The sequence below is a fragment of the Daucus carota genome, chromosome 6 (assembly GCF_001625215.2).
Source record: "Daucus carota subsp. sativus chromosome 6, DH1 v3.0, whole genome shotgun sequence".
NCBI classification, from domain to species: Eukaryota; Viridiplantae; Streptophyta; class Magnoliopsida; order Apiales; family Apiaceae; genus Daucus; species Daucus carota.
The window spans coordinates 14365902-14384542 of NC_030386.2; the positions used below are offsets into that span (position 1 = coordinate 14365902).

General features: G+C 35.4%; 4 protein-coding genes across 6 annotated transcripts; 3 read left to right on the top strand and 1 right to left on the bottom strand.

Moving 5' to 3' along the window:
• The first annotated feature begins 1177 nt into the window (after positions 1 to 1177).
• On the top strand, positions 1178 to 6128 carry LOC108224822 (uncharacterized). 2 transcript variants are annotated; one of them, XM_017399553.2, is made up of 4 exons: positions 1178 to 1299; positions 2868 to 2983; positions 3065 to 3332; positions 5665 to 6128. In XM_017399553.2, the coding sequence occupies exons 2-4, from the start codon at positions 2900 to 2902 to the stop codon at positions 5811 to 5813; spliced, it is 501 nt and encodes a 166-aa protein (XP_017255042.1). In that variant the 5' UTR covers positions 1178 to 1299; positions 2868 to 2899; the 3' UTR covers positions 5814 to 6128. The 2 variants fall into 2 exon arrangements, with proteins under 2 accessions (XP_017255042.1, XP_063936668.1); XM_064080598.1 differs by lacking the exon at positions 1178 to 1299 and adding an exon at positions 1773 to 1976.
• Positions 6129 to 8205: 2077 nt separating this feature from the next.
• Positions 8206 to 8871, top strand: LOC108224777 (uncharacterized). The gene has a single exon (XM_017399498.2). It carries the CDS (start codon positions 8295 to 8297, stop codon positions 8775 to 8777), a length of 483 nt encoding a protein of 160 aa, XP_017254987.1. The 5' UTR covers positions 8206 to 8294; the 3' UTR covers positions 8778 to 8871.
• A 150-nt stretch (positions 8872 to 9021) lies between these two features.
• Positions 9022 to 14064, top strand: LOC108224779 (coatomer subunit beta'-2). 2 transcript variants are annotated; one of them, XM_017399500.2, is made up of 6 exons: positions 9022 to 9827; positions 10152 to 10784; positions 10998 to 11133; positions 11398 to 11504; positions 11758 to 11887; positions 13545 to 14064. In XM_017399500.2, the coding sequence occupies exons 3-6, from the start codon at positions 11032 to 11034 to the stop codon at positions 13545 to 13547; spliced, it is 342 nt and encodes a 113-aa protein (XP_017254989.1). In that variant the 5' UTR covers positions 9022 to 9827; positions 10152 to 10784; positions 10998 to 11031; the 3' UTR covers positions 13548 to 14064. The 2 variants fall into 2 exon arrangements, with proteins under 2 accessions (XP_017254989.1, XP_063936459.1); XM_064080389.1 differs by lacking the exon at positions 10998 to 11133 and having other exon boundaries at positions 11393 to 11504.
• Positions 14065 to 16359: 2295 nt separating this feature from the next.
• On the bottom strand, positions 16360 to 17901 carry LOC108192911 (mitogen-activated protein kinase kinase 5). Its single transcript, XM_017359446.2, has one exon. It carries the CDS (start codon positions 17625 to 17627, stop codon positions 16554 to 16556), a length of 1074 nt encoding a protein of 357 aa, XP_017214935.1. The 5' UTR covers positions 17628 to 17901; the 3' UTR covers positions 16360 to 16553.
• Positions 17902 to 18641: the final 740 nt, after the last annotated feature.

An 18641-nucleotide genomic window follows, 5' to 3' on the forward strand; every position in this document is an offset into this window, starting at 1 on the left:
ACCCTAAAAAAAAAAATTAGCATTCTAATCTTCTTAAAAATGTTTTTACTTATTTACATAAACGGGTTAAAAAAACAGAAGTTAGAAGCAGCTTTTATTTTTAGAAGACTAATAGGCGCAAAGTCTCTTAAACAAGACACGCATATATCATGTGACTCGTAGAGTGAAATGTAAAATGTGTATCTCAAGTTTCACCGAAATGCAAATTATGTATCTGCACTTTGAAAAATGCAACTTGTGTATCTTAACTTTTAAAAATGTTATAGCTTGTGTTCAATCGTTAACTTTCTACTTAACACTATAAAGGTAGGTTAGTAATTATTTCACCACCCGAACGATCTGATCCATATAACAGTTACATTTTCAGATATTTTATCCTCTTGTACAGCTAAATCCAGCAGATTATGTAGACTGAGTTTAATGTAATGAAGAGAAAATAGGTTGAAAAACACAATTGTGATGAACGAGTTATTCAACAAATCTCTTTGACAGAGTTTATTGTCGGGCGAAGGTTCATTGGTTGCGTGAATGGAGGATTGGGTGTAACTGCATCTATTGGTTTGATCCCCTTATTTGTGACACAGCACGTGAAATGAAATTAAAGCGTTTAAAGATGGTGCTCATAGATGAACTGCAGAAATTGAAAAGCAGACACAAGTGTGTCTGAAATATATTGTGTTTGTTGTTGTGTTGATGTAATGATCCAAATTTTTTTGCAATTATTTATTGGTTGTAATGAATTTTGTGAAACAGGAGGAATAATTATTTATTATTTATTCATTTGTTGGATTAAAAAAAATGATTTTGTGCTTTGCTGAAATTGTGTGATTATTTGGTTTTTTATCTGATCGGGCAGATTTGAAATTTGATTTATTTATTAATTTTATAAATCAAGGCCCTTTTAGTTTTAAATCAAATTGTATTTATTTATCCTCAAGATTTCATTCGATGTAAATTACCAAAATATGTCAATTTGGTTTAACAAATTAGAGGGTGTCTAAAAATTAGTACTTTGCACCTTCTGCGTATGTTGAATTTCTTAAGATTTTTTTTGAAAAAATTAATTTTATTTGTGAAAATATTTTCAGGCCCCTTAAATTTAATAAAATGCTTAAACTAGCAATTTTTTTCCGTTACAAATTCAAAGAATTAGAATTTTTTTTTTTCAAAAAAAAAGAATTAGAATCTTTTCTTTCTTTTCGGTCCGTAAACAATCGAGCAGTAGAGTTTTCAGTCTGTAAAGAATCGAGCAGTAGAATTAGGGATTGGGGGTGCAGCGACGATTACACGCGAAAACAGGTAATCACTCTCCGATTCTTTTTAAACTTCTTCTGGTACATATATCTTTGTGTGCGATTTCATAGCCGTGTGTATTCATAGATAGAGCAGTAGAATTAGGGTTTGGGGCTTGTGAAGGCGGTGGTTTGTTTGGCTGCCGGCAGCGGTGGGTAGAGGTGTAGTAGCGGGATGAGGGAGTAATAAGGTGAGGGTGTGTTCAAATTGGGAGCCCCCCTGTTACAGCCGAGGTTGCAGCAATGTTCCAGAGAAACGGAGAGTTAAGCATAAGTTACTGTACTGGTGTGTGTGTGCGCGAGCATAGGCAGAACTTCATGTGGGATTGCGGAGTTGAGTACAGTTGATTACGGAGGGCACACGACTATTGTTTTGTATAGGTGGTTTGGGCGTGCGTGTGTAAATAGCGGGTGTGTGTGTTAAACAGCGTGTGCGTGTTTGGGAGAAACAAAGTGCACTATGGTGTGTTTAGCAGGGGTAGGGCAGAGTTCAGCAGGGGGTATAAGGTTGGAGTTTGGATAATACTGGTGGTTTGCAAGGTTGTTGCAGGCCTAGTAAAAGAAAGGGCTAGCTAAAGGAAATGATCGGAGGTGAGGAAGGCTGGTATGTGCGGGGGTGTGACAACAGAATGGGTTGTGATTGCTTGACGAAAACAGGGGAGTGCAGTTGTGTGGAAGTTTAAGGTTAGTGGCAGATTGGAGAGTGTAAAGAGTGGGGTTCCTGGTTCTAGTATGTGATACATGACTTGTGATTACTTGCTAATTCCAAGATATCGGATATTAAAAGTATATCATTAGTATTGTTTATTATTATTTTCAATATATAGTCACAGTCACTTGCTTTACGTTGATGACATCTTATTTCCTTTCCTTTTTCGCAATTACCTCTCCTCAGTTGGTTCATGCATGCATTGATGAGACATGCAGTACTCAACTGTTATTTATTTACCACATAAGAGAAAATAAAAAATACTCAATTGTTCCATGTGATATATACTGCCATGTAAGGATGTAGCTGTCTTACTTAGATCTTAATTATAATGCATCTTATTATATCTATTGCAAATTCAGTGTATTAGAGTAAGATCGTATTTTAGTATTTTTACTGTTCAGGGCAGAGTACAGACAAGCAGACTCTCCAACATGCTCAATCATGAAGTTGCAGTATCAATTCTGATACGTTCTTGCATGCACAATTAACTTCTTCCAACAAATGTTTCTTACTATTCTCAGCTTACTCACTCTTCTAGTAGTTGCTTTCTGATGCAAATCTTTAATGTAAACAACATGATATGAAGACTTACATCAGTAAGCAACTACTATAAGAGTGAGTAGGGTGAGAACAGTAAGAGACACTCACTGAAAGAAGCAAAACGTTCATTCTAGAATGATTCTGACAGAAGTCGATGCTGCATCTCATATTGCTAATAGAGCATGTTGGAAAGTCTACTTGTCTTTATTCTTCTATAAGCTTTAAAATTTCTGCTGTGAGTTTCTTGATCTATATGCATTAGCGTTAATAGTATGTAATGATTTTGCCTGTTATATTTAACAATTTTTCTAATAAACATTCAGGTAATATTTATCTTCTAAACTAAAGATCTAATATGGACGACACTATGAAGAAGATACAGGAAAACTTAATTGAGATTGAGATTGAAGCAGAAAATCTCCTATTAGCACGGCACCAGGTCATTTAACATTTTAATATGTTACACCGTCTGCTCCTGTCTATAGTTTTTAATTGACTAAATTTTGGCAACTGCATATAGATGGTTGAAAATGACAGAGTGAGAAATGGGAATAGAGAAGCATTGACAGCACTGAGGAAAAGGGCTCGAACAACAAAGACAAGTGTACCTTCACCTTTTGAGTCAATAATGAAGGAGATTGACGGAATGGGATCCAACCCTTTAGTGAAAGAGGTCTGTGCTACATGTGGCAATCATGACTCCACAGAAAAGACATGGATGATGTTTCCTGGAACTGACATATTTGCCAGGATCCCGTTTCATGCTTCTCACACAATCTTGGAGAAAGGTACTCTTTTACCCTTGCTATACACCTGGTCACAGACAAACGCAAATTATATATTTATGCATATGTATGTTTATTTATAATATAGGCTCTGTAATTGGAAATTGACATAATTCTCGTAATTTTTGAGGATCAGCAAAAAAGAATAAAAAATTAAAGTGTATGAAGTTAATTATATGTTGGAAATTGCTATACAAGAATATTGAAAGCATGTTATTTGAGTTTAAAGTTTAGAATATGATAGGCATTGTGCATTTCTTTCATAATTGTGCTAGATATTCAAGTCACTGGAAGTTCCTGGGGATCTATCACTACTAGCTTCTTTCACTAAGATTTGGGATCTTATAGTTGAAATTGTAACCTCCAAGTCTGAATTACAGCTAGTGAATTGTAGAAGAATACAAGAGTGATATCAATGTTGTTAAAATCGCGATTAATCGCGCTTCGCGAGTAAACGAAGGCTCTGCGAGCTGCGTTTGAGCGATTTAGCGCGATTATGAAATTGGCTAAAAATCGCGCTTAACTCGCGATTACTTGCAAAAACTCGCACTAAAAAGCGCAAAAACTCGCAAAAGTATAAAAAACCCTAAAATTCTCCTAAATTAAAAAAACTCTTTTTCTCTCAACCTTCTCTCTTCATCTCTCTCTATGTCAACACTTTTTCTTTGATGCCCTGGTCTTAAATATTTAGCATGCTGAATTTTAAAAACTATTTCAATGTTTGTTAGGTGTTTGATTAAATTCCCCTAAAAAATTACTCTCTTAAAAGGTACTGATCACTTGATCCATAGTTAAAGATGACTCAAAGTGTTGGCACTGGATGGAAAATATGGAAATTAAGTGGAGAAAGACAAGTCAAAAGTTCAATGTTCGTTTTGCAAACATACTAAATGTTATTGATTGATAGTATGATATTTTCATGTGATATTTCCACTATGTTTAAGTCTATTATTTATGTTGAAAACTAATATTAGAAGTAACAATCTCAAAATTATGCAACTATATAGATATTTTACTTTTTGGCAAAAATCGCGCGAGTAATCGCGTTTTGCGAGTTGCGCTTCAAAATTGGAGCTTGCGTTTCTTTTTTTATTTTACGCGTTTCACAACACTGAGTGATATCAAGTTTCATGTGAATATGTTAAGTGCTTACTTTTATTGCAACAATATTATTAATATCTAATGGATTGTTCCCTGTACATATGCACTATTATCTGGGAGTCGGTAATAGCCTGCTTTATAGCCTGTTTAAAGCTAGCCTGATTTTAAATTATGTGGTTACTGGTTAGTCCTAGTGATTACCAATTTGTGCGATTTGCTCTTATTGTTGGGTATTATTTTTATGGTTCGTATTGGTCTACGGTCAAACATCCTAAGGTAGTGAATGATATAGCTCAATATAATCTAATGTTCTAAAACTTTTAACCATCCCCTCTTTAGATTTCAATATAGTTGAACCCAATTTGGTAGAATTGAACTTCAGGCCCTGTTGTTACTCTTTATTTTTTTTACATGAGCCCTGTTGCTGCTCTAGTTCTGTTAATTTAATTTACAGTATTCTGGATCATCCTGACAAAAGAAAAGGTATTCTGTATCAAACTAGGCATTACCCAGTTGAATGGCAACAGAGAAAAGACCACTCAGTTCTCTTTGAAAATAAATGTCTGCCATGATTTCATGATTTATTTCTCATATCTGCTCTTTTCTAGTCACAAGCTGGCAAGACACTTTTGAGTTCAATATAGATATATTTGTTTCATGACTTCTACTTCTTTCCCAAACACTTTAACCACTTATAAGTCTTAACTTGCTTCTAACATCTACTTCACTTTTTTTTACTTTAAGCAAGAAGCACTTACTTTAAGCTTACCCAAACGGCCCCATAAGTTTACTCTCTGGCTTTTAGATAAGGATAGAGGGAATAAAATAAGCTGCTTTTAGCTGATTAAACTAGTTATGCAGAGTGGCCCAGCAAAAAGTGAATATGAATGAAAATTATGGCGGGATAGATTTACCTCATTTTCAGTCTATGGTTTCGCTGATGATTCCTAAAGCAGCCATTAATCTGTTTCACTGGGGATATGACAGCTTTAATACACTCCCACTCTATTTGGCACTTGATCCGTGTTTTATATTAATGATTAATTATTGAAGATTTATAGAGCTCTTAGCTTTGTAGAATTTACAGCTGAAAGTGGGGAATACTCTTTTAAATCATGATTGATGTTTGTTTGACTTATGTCCTTGCACATTGAACATATCTTTAATGTTTATAATTAATAAATTTGTTTAAATACTTGAAATATGATTGGTGATATCTGAATATGTAATGTAGATCAAGGCAGACTTGACTATGATGCAAATAAGCTTCAAAGTTTTGTGAAGGAGAAATCGTTTTTTTTAAGTGAGAAAGGTGCTCTTGCCGACAAGATCAGTCCAGACGTTGTCAGATCTATGGTGACCTTAACAGACAAAGCGAAGTAAATTTTCTTGCAAGAAAGTCATAGTCACTTTTTCACAACAGCGGGTGCCGGGTAGTAGGAGATTACGGCATTTTTTCACAATGCTGTGTGAACTACAACCACCACTGTTATTTACTACTACAGTCTACAAACAATCTATTATGTAAATTGGCCTTGTGTAATGTCCCATCTCGGAGTCTAACAAGCATTGTGTAAATTTGGAGGTTAACATTTTCTGTTTGCCAACTTTTCAGTTTGATTTTCTCCGAGTATCCTACAGAACAATTTTCACAATAGGCGCTTGCTCCCACTAATCAGCATTTATAAATATTTTGCCTGGGTTTTTTGCTGTATAGTGATGATATGCATAGTTGCATACTAAAAATTGCTATATTAATAGCATCACTTGGTATTATCTCAAGGCGGCATGAAAAAAAGATAATTTCCGTGATATTAATAGCATCACTTGGTATTATATATGTAAACACATGTAAACTAGCGTAGAAGCTCTTGTTGTTTATATTATTTTCTTATATTATTTATTTTGATTGATAGTTTAATTTGGATTTATATAATATATTTTTTTATTAATTTTATTTTTTTAAAAAATAATTATAATATTCATGATATCTGAGTCACTATATCAGATTCATAAAACTCGAACTGGCCTAATAAAATCCCCACATGAAAGAGGTTTATACAACCATTTTTCAGTGCCCTTCTTCTTGGCGGTCCTCAACTTCTAGTAGTTACAATTTGACACAACACACTTGCTTTGACTTTTTATAGGATTTCTTTTCTCCCGATAAAAGTTACGATCACTTATTTGATGTGCTTGTCTGCCGACTACTATTAGTTTTTCTTGTCACAGAATATAAATTCGGATCAAATATAAAAATCATCGTGTTGTCGTTATTGGACATTAACACCGGGTTGTATTCTTCATCCTCAAACTAACTAATCCTTGGAATCGGCTTCATTCTCATCTATTTTTGTCTTAATTTCTTTTTGAATCAACTTCAGAATAGTCTTCAGAACTATTTGCTAACGAACACTATTCGAAATGTTTATGAAATCTCTCATAAAATTTCTTCCATCATCGTTATTGTCACCATCATCATTTGGGAGTGCCAAATTCATAAGAACACGCATGGGAGTGCCAAATCCATAAGATGATAAGAACACGCATGTTCACAAAGCACGTGTTATCATAATCCTCAACCCTGAACTCCTTGTAGGAAGACGTTATCCAACTACTCAACCTGACTAAAATCAGGGCACTGGCCCCACCCATAGTTGCCCCTGTAGCTGTCAATATCATTCTTTCATGGCTCGGTTGTATCGAGTGATTAGCCTGTCGCATAATCTGCCCAACTTCAATAAAGAAATGAAACATCAGCAATACTTATTTGAAAATGTTCGGAGGTACTTAACATCCTCATAAGATTCACATACAAGATTGACATATGAACTGATATTCTTCAAAATATAACTTTTTAACAAACTTAGAGCAACTCCAAGAATCACCTAACTTTTTCTTCAAATAAATTATAAACAATACACTCTTAACTATTTAGGAGTTAAAATCTTGTTTCTTCTCCAACAGACTTCTTCAAATTGATTCTCCTTCTCTATCATTTATTGCTTCAAGCATGCATATATAAATGTTATCATTCATGTTCAGTACATTGAAGAGAGAGAAAAGAATATAAAATGAGTTAGGAGGGAACATATCCTCCTCACCATTGAGGAAGCAAGTGAAGCTCCTAAGATTTTGAGGAGCAGTAAGGAGCTTGTTGGAGTACATTTAAGCTCTGGATTCTTCAAAAAATGACTTAAGAGCTTGTATAGGGTGGTTGTTGGAGTTGCTCTAGCAGCACTAAGTCGATTTAATGTCTCAATAATGATGACTAATCTTAGTTTCTTCAAAAACCCTTTCTTCGTAAGAAATTTCCCATCTAACAAACTTTTGAGATCTACCGTCTAAATATATTTTCTTAAAATTCATAATCACACAAATTAATAAAATGAAAATATTTACTTTTTAAAGATATCTTGTGAATTATAAGTTATCTTTAATGAATGATTCTGTCATTATTATAAGGAAAATATCACAGAAGTGGTGCTAAAACAGATAATATGTCTGGTATTCTGAAACGAAATGGCCCAACATGATGTAAAAAAAAAAAAAAACTTTCTTTTCACTAAAAAAATCCAAATTTAAGACAAATTTTATAAATACGATTGCATCATGCAAATTTAATATTTAAAATTTTAAAAATATATAAATTAGTGACGTATGTTTTCCTGGAGTTCAAAACACAAATTAAAATTTGTCCTCAATATTCTTATTTTATAATATAAAATATAAAATTTAATAAAAGAATAGTGAAATTACCTTTTTTATACAGTAACATAAAACGGGTTCGCAGTTATGTTTTGGACCATGGCATAGTCTCGAGAAAACTAGGGTTAGGGTTTAATCTTCAAAAACCAATAAAACATGGAAGAAGCAACAGACGGAATATTCCAAAAGATTCGTGCGCCGCGCCTCGAAGACGCTGGCCTCGAAGACTGTGCACTCCCGCCGGACTCGATCAAAGAAGCTTTTCTTAAAGCCGCCTCCGCAGTCCGATCTTCCCTCCTCTCTCAATCCGACGAAGAGGATGAGTCCGCGTGCGTTCACGATCCCTGGCCTAGCGCCGGAGACTCGGCCGACGCGCTTGTCGGAATATCGCCGGAGAATTCGCCGCCGGGAAGTTGCGCCGGCAGAAAAGGCGGCGAGGTGCCTGATAGGCTTGGAGATAAGGTCGTGGGAGGTGTGAGTGATGCTGACGTGGCGAGTGATGAAGTTGTGGGAGTCGTTGATGTGGCAGAAGGAGAGTGTTGTGTTGATGCATTGAAAGGAATGAGGATCGGAGAGAAGAAGAAGAAAGACAGTGCGAAGGAGAGCGATAAGCCGGGTTTAACTGAAGGTTATGCTTGATATATATGTAATTATATATAAAGTTGTGAACTTGTAGGGGAACTTTGTAAGAGATGTTGTTTGTGAATAATGAATAAAGTCGTGCATTTCGGAATTGTGTTGGTTATGATCACTTTGTTTAATTTTGTTGGATTTCTAAATATGTGACATAATTGAAATTATGTTTATATTCGCTCTTCCGGAACCGGTACAGAAATGGGTGAGCTTTTCTTGAATTCATTCTCAAGTTTGATTCGTAAAATGATAGGTCAGTTTTGATTGAAGGTTATGTGTGATTCATATGAATGTGAAATTGCAGTAAAAAATTGTAGAAGTGGCCGAGGTTTTTTCTTTTTTGTGAATATTGATGAAGTAGTGTTTTTAAATCTGGTTGTGATTACTGTGTCTTTTGCAGTAGCTGAAATTTTTGAATGTCTTGAAATTATACATATTGCTTTTGTTGAATATGTCAAGAGTGTAGTTTGTACAGGTGATGAAGTGCATATGCTTTGAAATATATTTGATTTCTGACCTTGATTGAACTACCACTATGGTTTGGTTAATAATACTGTTAGTTACAATTTATGGTAAGTAAGCTGCACCGCAAACCAACCATAAAGCTATTAATCTTGAACACCCATTTGCATGTCACAAGTTGATAGTATGAGCTCAAAAGTTTTGATTTTGAGGCTGTGTTACCTGTTTGATGCAATGCCTGAGAGAAATGAAGCTTCTTGGAGTATAATGATATTATTGGTTTTGTATTTGGGTGTTATAAGGTTTTTTATGAAGGCAAGATTTGAGGGGTTTGGGGCTGATTGTTACTTCAACTTTTGGTGAAAATTCTGTCCAGCTTTCGGGTCTTTTTATCAGGGGCAAGATTTCTCAAGGAGATGCAAGAAATACTTTGGAACTACAAAATTCTGGTCATTTAAGCTGCCCAACTAGTGGGGGTGAACCAGACAAGAACTCCTCATTCATTATTGACAATATGATCCCTCTCTAATTAGCACTCCGAGAAGCAGCTGTGATTTCGTCCCATTTCAAGTTCAGATGCCGGGTCTGGCTTAGGTAATTTTATTTGACATGTTCTCGTTTTGTTGATTAACAGCACTTGTATGAGCCACATTCAATTCCTTATGTTTCTTTGAGTTTTGGACACTCTCATAAGCAGAGTGAGTATCACTCTGTGTACACTATAATCATTGTGTTCCATCGGGATACTTTGATGACCGAACCAGACGTCATGGAATTTTGACGTTCCAGGTGTACAACCATGCAAACATGAAGGGTTTGTGTGTAAAATACGCTTAATTTAATTTGTTTATGTTTGGTATTTATCATACATGTTCAGATGCTAAACTGTTTTCTTTTAATAAAATTTTGTTTGGTCAGGATTCAGTGCAAAATATAAATGAGATGCCAAGAGATGATCTGAAAGAGTAGGGCCTAGATGATCAAAAAGGAATAAGGATGCAGACTCTACACATGGTGTAGTATACAACAAGCTAGAAATGTGTTGCGTTCCAGTGTTGAATTTACTGGTTTTGCTAAGAAATGTATTAGCAAGTAGAATGGAAAAAGTTAGCCAAAATAAGGAGTACGAAGAAGGAATAATATCAATCTTGTCTGTTTCATTTCTCTTGTCCTTGGTTTTAATTGGTTTGTTTGGTTTCCATTATACATATTATTCTGAATTTGATGTTGAACTACTTTTAAATGATTTAAGAGCAGAATGGAAATGAGATGCTAGAAGGGCCAGATGATTATAAAGAGACGGGGCTAGATGATCAAAAACAGGTAGTCATCACAGGGGGGGTTGTGGTGGATACAGACTCTACAGTTGGTGCGATATTTGTCAATGATAAGTAAGCTGAAGAAGGGCGGGAGTATGAATAATTCAGGAAACCCATCAGCCTAAAAGAAAGTGGTTGGGGCAGGCTGAAAATACCAACTTTTTGGAACTTTCATTGCTTGCGAAAGAGCATGGGAAAAATAATGTTTCATTTCTTTGCCTATTAATGTCGGGTAAGTGGAAGAGTGGTTACAAGTCTAAATTGACATGTTAGTAATTCAAATAGCAGAATTAATAGGTCATACTTTGCTCTTGCTTGTGAAAATAATTTTAACTGCAACCGCATACCTGAAGAAAGGTTCAGAATTCAGAAATGATTGCTCTTTGGAAAAATTTCGGTCAAGGTTATTTTCAATTTATATATTTTTATATATTGCTCTTTCCAGCTCTTAAACATGTGCTAGTATTATCAAGGAGAAGATGGTTGCTCCAGTCTCTTTAAACAAGCGTCTACTTGGAGTGGGGACGTTTCTAAAAGTTGTTCTACACATTAAGGAAACTAGTGAAATGCGTACAACAAAAGTGCGTCTACGAATATGATATGAAAAGTATTTTCTTAGAAACATAGTCATTTCATGTTTCCATTGGTTTACATAAGTTTTACTATAAGTTTAAAATCCAAAATTCTCTCATTTTCCCCATTCTTTCACCACACAGAATAATGTTTTGCAACTTGCAGACACTTATGATCGAATATGTTTGCATCTTGACCTTTGAATTTCTTACCTTACCTTGTATAAAGGGATGCCTTTTAAATTTGACAATCCTCTATTAAAATTAGTGCAGATTAACCAAAAAGCTGCTGAACCTTTGGCTGATCCTGAAGATTATCCAAATTTGTTTGAGGATTGGCAACTTGCACTTGGTATTGAATCAAAAGTTGCAGAAATAAGGTTTTATCTACTTCCTGCCTCCCCATTCTCTTCTTTATCATGCTTGCTGTATCGCTGTATTTTTGTTGTATTCATGCAGCATCTCTCAGTTTCCATATCAAATTTCTGACAGATAACTCTGTCGCAATTTTATTTGTATATATGCTGTAGTGTGGAAATTTCATAGTCACAAGTACTTTCTTATGACTGAAAATTAGCAGCACAATTAAAATGTTTAATGCCCATGATTAAATTTTTTCTGATTTTTTTACAGGAATACTATTCCTCCTGCTGCGAAGTATGTAAATCACATGCATAAATCAAATGTCAATCGTCTGGAAGCATTTAGAAACATGTATGTGGACGAAGAGGAACCACATCAAAATGGTGACTTAGATCATGAGGTATGTAAATGTAATAGCTTATATGATATATCTTATTTCTGACCCAGAAAATATAATATTTTCGAAAATGTTTTGTAGTAGAATAAAATTATCATTATAAGTGTGCAATTCAGGTCTGATGTGTGTGGCTTGAGATTGTGCAGCTCTTATTTAGCGTTAAGATAGAGTACATTGTTATTTGTTTCAGAGATCTACTTGATTTCATGGATTTGATTTTTTTTCAATCAGTTGCCAAGATTCTTTAATTTTTATTCATGTTTTTTTTTTTTTTTTGCTTTCCTGTAATTAAATTCTCTGGTTTTGTTTAAAAAATTATCAGGAAGTATCAAGGAAAAGTTAGGCCAAAAAAGTGTGAAGAAGGAAAGACTTATCTTTGATTTTTTTTTCCTTTATCATACATGTTACTCCGAATTTCATGTTGAACTATTTTCTTATAATAAAAATGTTTGGTCAGGATACAGAGCAGAATATAAACCTGTCAGCTTAAAAGAAATTGTGGTGCCAATCTCTTTTTTACTGGTGACCCCTCTTCGCAATTCAAAGAAACAAAAGGATAAAAACATTTCTTTGAGTATTTGATTCCTCTTGTTTTTATTTATTCTGATGCTAGTGTGAAACTTGTAAGCTGTTAATTATCTTGTGTAACTTTTGGTTTCTCCCTTCACATTAAACTGACAGTGCCTACACCGCGCCACCAGATTCAGTGACGACACTAGGTTTATGTTTATTCAATTCTTTCTTGAGGTCAGACCGGCTTTCCAAATGTCCATGTATAATGTTTTTAAAAAATAGGAATTATGAGTGTCATCTTTTGAAATTTGAATAAATGGCTGTGGCAGAGTTTTCAATGCTTTGTCATGTTTTATCCATGTAAAGGTAGTTGTAGTATAATGCCCGTTACGGATAAACTATATGATTTCATCGATACGATTAACAGTTCCACTGTTTTACATAGTGCTATTTTATGACACTACCACGCATATTTAACTTTTTTAATTAAAGGATATTGTTAATATTAATCTTTAAATTTTTATTCTACAATTTTCTTGTAAAATTAGATCCTCTGCAGCTACAGTACTCTGAAGTCTTTTTCCTTATCTTTAAAATAACTGGTTTACTTGCTTAGTCCTTTTCTTTAACATCTTGCTTAGCCTTATACTGTATGCTTTAATTAGAAGTTGGTTATAATATATAAGATTGGGTGAAAGTGTCAGTATTTTACCTCTTCATGATGTTTTTTCATTAATTAGTCCATTGAAATTCACTTTAGAACCTAAAATTGTTATAATAAGATGATAAGAATATCAATTGTTACTTATGGAGTTGGCACAGAGGTTGCAAAATCTTTGGCTGAGTAACCAAATTTGTTTGAGGATTGGCAACTTGCAGTTGGTGTAAATTAAACGTTGCAGAGACCAAACTTTCTGCCTCTCTTTTCTATCCCTTATTGGACTCCTCTATTATCCTGTATTTAATTGTATTCATGTGCCGCTTCTCAGTTTCTGAATACTCTGTTGCAATCATAGTTTTATATATGCCCTACTGTGGAATTTTCAGAATCATCTGTACCTGCTCATGACTGAGAAGTAGCAGCGCTATATATAGCAATGTCTGTTCTATTGAGATTAAAATTATTTAACACTTGATTTGTTTGCAGTAGTAGTATTCCTCTTGCTGCGGAGTATATAGACCATATCCATAAATCAAATGCCAATCTTGTGAAAGCATTTAGAAACATTCATGTGGACGAGGAGGAACCACATCAAGATGGTGGCTTAGATAACGAGGTGTGAAAATATGAAATATTGAGAACACTTGCAAGAAGCTCAAATTTTTATTAGGTCTGATGTGTGTCTCAAGATTATACAGAGCTTATTTGAGTCTTTGGTTTCATCATCTACTTGATTTCATGAAGTTTATTATTTCCAATACTTCCCTCTTTAGTAAACACTCGCTTACGAGGGTTCTGCAATTGTTAGTTGTGTTTCTTGAATGTTGCACTTTCCTGTGGTAAAGTCTTCATTTTGCCTAGGCAATTTATTAGCAAGAACAAAGGGGAGAGTTAGCAAAAAAGGGTACAAGGACAGACATCTACTCTCTGCGACCCCCTAAATTGTACTCTGTCCGTCTCAGGATGTTTACGGATGTTTAAGTTCAGTGTTTACATGTATTTTGAAACTCCCATAAAATATAGTTTCACAATATGTTTAAACATATTTTTTTAATACAAGTTTAAACGTCAAACTTTTATTCGGGAAAAGAGATTCTAAAAAAATATTATGTAATTATACTTTACAGGAATCTCAAAATGCATGTCAAAAAATAACGTAAAGAAATCGGTGTATCAGGGAGTACACATGAAGTTCTCAAATGAAACAAAAACCAGAGTTGAACATCTTGTAGTGTAACCTTGTTCTTATCTCGCGTCCTCTGATTCATGAATCATGATCGTTGAGCATCAAAGGACGAAGGGATAATGTCCTGGTACGACTGTATGCACAGTTTTCTCACAGTCTTCTCATTTCTATTCGTTTATGTAAATTTCATTTCTATTCGTTTATGTAAATAACGTCGAAACTTTAAGAAAGACATAAGGACTTGGGACTATATTAAATTGTCAACAGTTTGGTCACGTTACTGGTAAAAGAATCATATGAATATAAGCATATAAAACACGGTTTTAGGAAATTTGGAGTCCTATTTTTATAAAAAAAAATTCTTGTTTGACAGTTATTTGGGAAGGACTGGTTCTCTGTCATTATAAATGGAGCAGTGTTAGTATTAGAGGGGCGGGACAAAAACATAATTCAACTTGGAACCATAATCTCCCTCTTCCCTCCACTCTACGTTGTCTGTAAGCAGGGGACCCAAAACCCATTCCCTTCACAAGTGTGGCTTATTTAGATTACAGACAAGGCAAAAGCAGTAATTATGGATAAAGAGATACTAGAAGCACCTCTATTGTAACTTTCATCCGTTCCCCAGCCATAATCCCATCCACAAGCGTTATACTTTACCAGATATTCGGCCGAACAAAAAGGCGAGACGTAAAATATATAGGATGAACGTTCCTCCCTATCCTTTAGACTTATAATAGGAAATATGGAGCCAATGTCACTGCTTAGATCACCTCAAGAGGTAACCTGTGATCCCCCCAGTTGACTTACAGAAACTCCAAACATTTGCTTGGAAAGTTGCATTACATTTACATATGAATACGCCAACAAGACAACAATAACAGTTGGCACAATAACTTAGCAAATAGCAATATGCACTACTTGTACAGTACAAGTTCTAAGCCGGAGAACAAACTGTCCCCCAGTGTTAAAAAAACTGCAAGGAACTAATAATTGGAACAGATTAAGAGGATATCAATAATGGGTTTCTTACTTTATGCAAGCCTAATAAAGCACAAAATAATGATAGACTACAACCATGAGAAAAGGAAAAAGGAAAGGAAACAACATACATACACAAGTTCATAATGGAGTAGCAAGAAGCATCTTTACAACAGGATGATGCAGGACAGGATCCTCATCACATAATAATCATGCCCATCCTCCAGCATAAAAGCTTAAAGACTTAAGAGCAAGTCCAACAGTGTCTTAGTAGAAGCCCTATATATATAATAAAATATAATGTCCTAGTGATTTAGGACACTATACACATACATCTACTCCAACAATATGCCTTATCTTCATGTCTTAATATTAAAATATTAATATATTTGAATACAACTATATATAAGTCAAGTATGAAAAGGTGTGGAAAGAGAGAGAAAGTGAATATTTTATGGATTAAAATGGTTTAGGACAAGTGTGGTAGTGCCTTATAAATAAGGCACATGTAGTGTGTCCTAGTGTTTTAAGGCACCACTAGGACACTGTTGGATTACATCTTTACGTCAAATGCCTTAAATTTTAACTTAGGACACCATTATAGGGCACTGTTGGACTTGCTCTAAAAGCAAGATGATAATTAACATTATGGCAATAATATAAATGAACAAGTAAAGTTTCCTCCAAGGCAAGGACTTCGCATCTAAACATCATACAAAACTCTTCCATAGAATCATCACAGCCGTGCCTACTCTTTGCAGCAACAAGTCCTAAGGGAGAAAATGCTATGGTACTATCTAGTATCTACCAACTGAAACACTTCTTTTACTAAAAACAAGTTTACACTTGAGTATGATGCTAATGATTCATAGTTATTCCAAGCTATAACCCTATTATGGCAAAAGGGCTGTTACTATATCCAGATTAGCAACCTGGACAATTAAATGCACCATGATCATACCATAATAAACCGAAGGAGGACACCAATGATGATGATTGATAATAAGGGTAACTCAGAATAGTGCCGACTGCTTTAATGAAACTAGCATACGAAACTGCTAAAAAGAGCAAGACACTAACATTTGGAACATAAGATTCACTTTACTGGTAAACATTATCCTGAAGAAAATTCAGTTGACAACAATAATAACAAGATTCATTTGATTACTATCCGGAAGTCCATTTCTCCAATTCAATCCTGAAAATCCATGCATCCATCCAGCATTGGAACCATCATCATACAATTCAAATTACACAACTAAACACATAGCCAGAGAAAGAAATGTAACAACATCCACAACGAGAAATGCAACAGTTATTGTATCATATCAAGCAGAAGACGGATGAGGACGCGGAGGAGGTGGTAATAACTGGTGAGCCTGATTAACCTGACTACCTCCTCCATTTCCATTAGGCGGAGTACCATTGTTAGTCTGTGTAACAAACGGATGACGCAACAACTGATTGGCAGTCCATCTCCGATGAGGATCCCTCTGCAAACAACAAGATATAAACTCCCTAAAATGCCTGGAAGCAGTAGGCGGGGCCTCGGGAGGCTGAGACATACAAATTGCACACATCAAACTCGCCCAATCGCCACCTCTACCAACAGCAAACGGAAACCTCCCCATATAAAACTCAAGTATACTGACACCGAGACTCCAAATATCACCAGCATAACCATCATATCGTCCCTGATTAAGATCCGTATTAATCCTCTCGGGACTCATATACGCAATCGTCCCAACAGATGAATTACACGGATCCATAGTCTGTGCCAAGACTCTAGACACTCCAAAGTCGGCAATCTTGACCTGCTTCCTGGAGTTGACCAGCAAATTAGACGGTTTAATATCCCGATGAACAATCCGCTTTCGATGAAGGTAATGAATTCCAGATAAGATCTGCCTAGTCAGATCCGCCAACGCCGCCTCATTCGTGATATGAATCCCTTCCAGAGAGCCTCTATCCATGTATTCAAGCAGCACCTGGATCTCGCCAGCGTGATCATACATATCATGACATTTCACAACATTCAAATTATCCACATCTCTCAGAATCTCAATCTCGCGGCAGATCTGACGCCGCACCGACTCCTCGTGATTCCCGTAGATCACTTTCAGCGCGAACATCCTCCCCGTCGGCCGGTGCGCCACTTTGTAGACCGTGCCGCCGCTGCCGCTGCCGATACGGTTGATGCGGTCCAGCTCGGAGAAGTTGATCGGCTGCGCGGCCGCGGCGGCGGAAGCTGACGTGGTGGAGGAAGGCGCCGAGTTAGGCGGCAGCGGGAGCGGCACCGCGATTGATGTATCGCGCTGAGGCAGCGGGAGCGTTAGATCGGGACGACGTCGTGGGCGTGGTCGATTAGCGGCGGCGGGAACCGGTGGTTGAACTGATTTCATCACGACTGGAATCGGGGGAATCGGTTAATTAAATTGGGAGGAATCGGAGGGAGGAATGGAATGGAATTGATGGTGGAGAATAATAATAATTATAATTATTACGAATAAAAGCCCTAATTTATGATTGATTTGATACGATGGTAATAAAGAGGAGGAGGAGAAGGATATGAGTACGGAAAGCTCCTATTTGCTCAAATCATTTCTGATTTCTCAATCTATCTAGGCGGTGGTAAAAATACTCTCTCATTTTCGGGTTGGAGGTGAACGCAGCGGGTAATTATCAACACAGACACATGCCTTTATTTTATTGTCATTATGTTATTGTTTAGCTACTTTTTTAAGGTCTTTTTCAAATATATATCCCATCTTTTATTTTTTGCATATAGCTTATAATCGAACCCTCCTCGTATTTTATGATTAAATTTCATGTTTAATACTCCCTCCATTCCATTTTAAGTGTCCACTTTGCAAATTTCACACATCTTAAGAAACAATTAATTTAATGTTTTTATCATTATCTTCACACACCTATTCACCTTGGTATAAATATTAATTACGTATAGCACCACTCCTACTTTGTATTTGACCTTTCTTCATATTGGAACTAGTTGGTTGTATTTAATACCATATTGGAACCAGTAAAAAATTGCATGGGTTAAAAAATATGACACATATTTTGGGAATTTATTTTTTTGGCAAAGTGGACACTTAAAATGGGATGAAGGGAGCATTATTATACAAAACATCAATCAGACTAGATCGGTGAAGACACATAATAAAATATATGAATTAAGATGTGCATACGAAAAAAATAATCGATTGAATTAGAAATTAATCAAAAAAATAGTTAAATCATTCAATAAATTAGTGAATAATAATTTATTGTTAATTTGTTATTAATCATCAATTCTAAAAACAAGAACTATACTTGTTTATATAAATATTTGGTATATCATGTGATTTATTTTGTCCGCCTCTTACATTTTTTGATGATAGTTAGGTTGGATCGGGGTC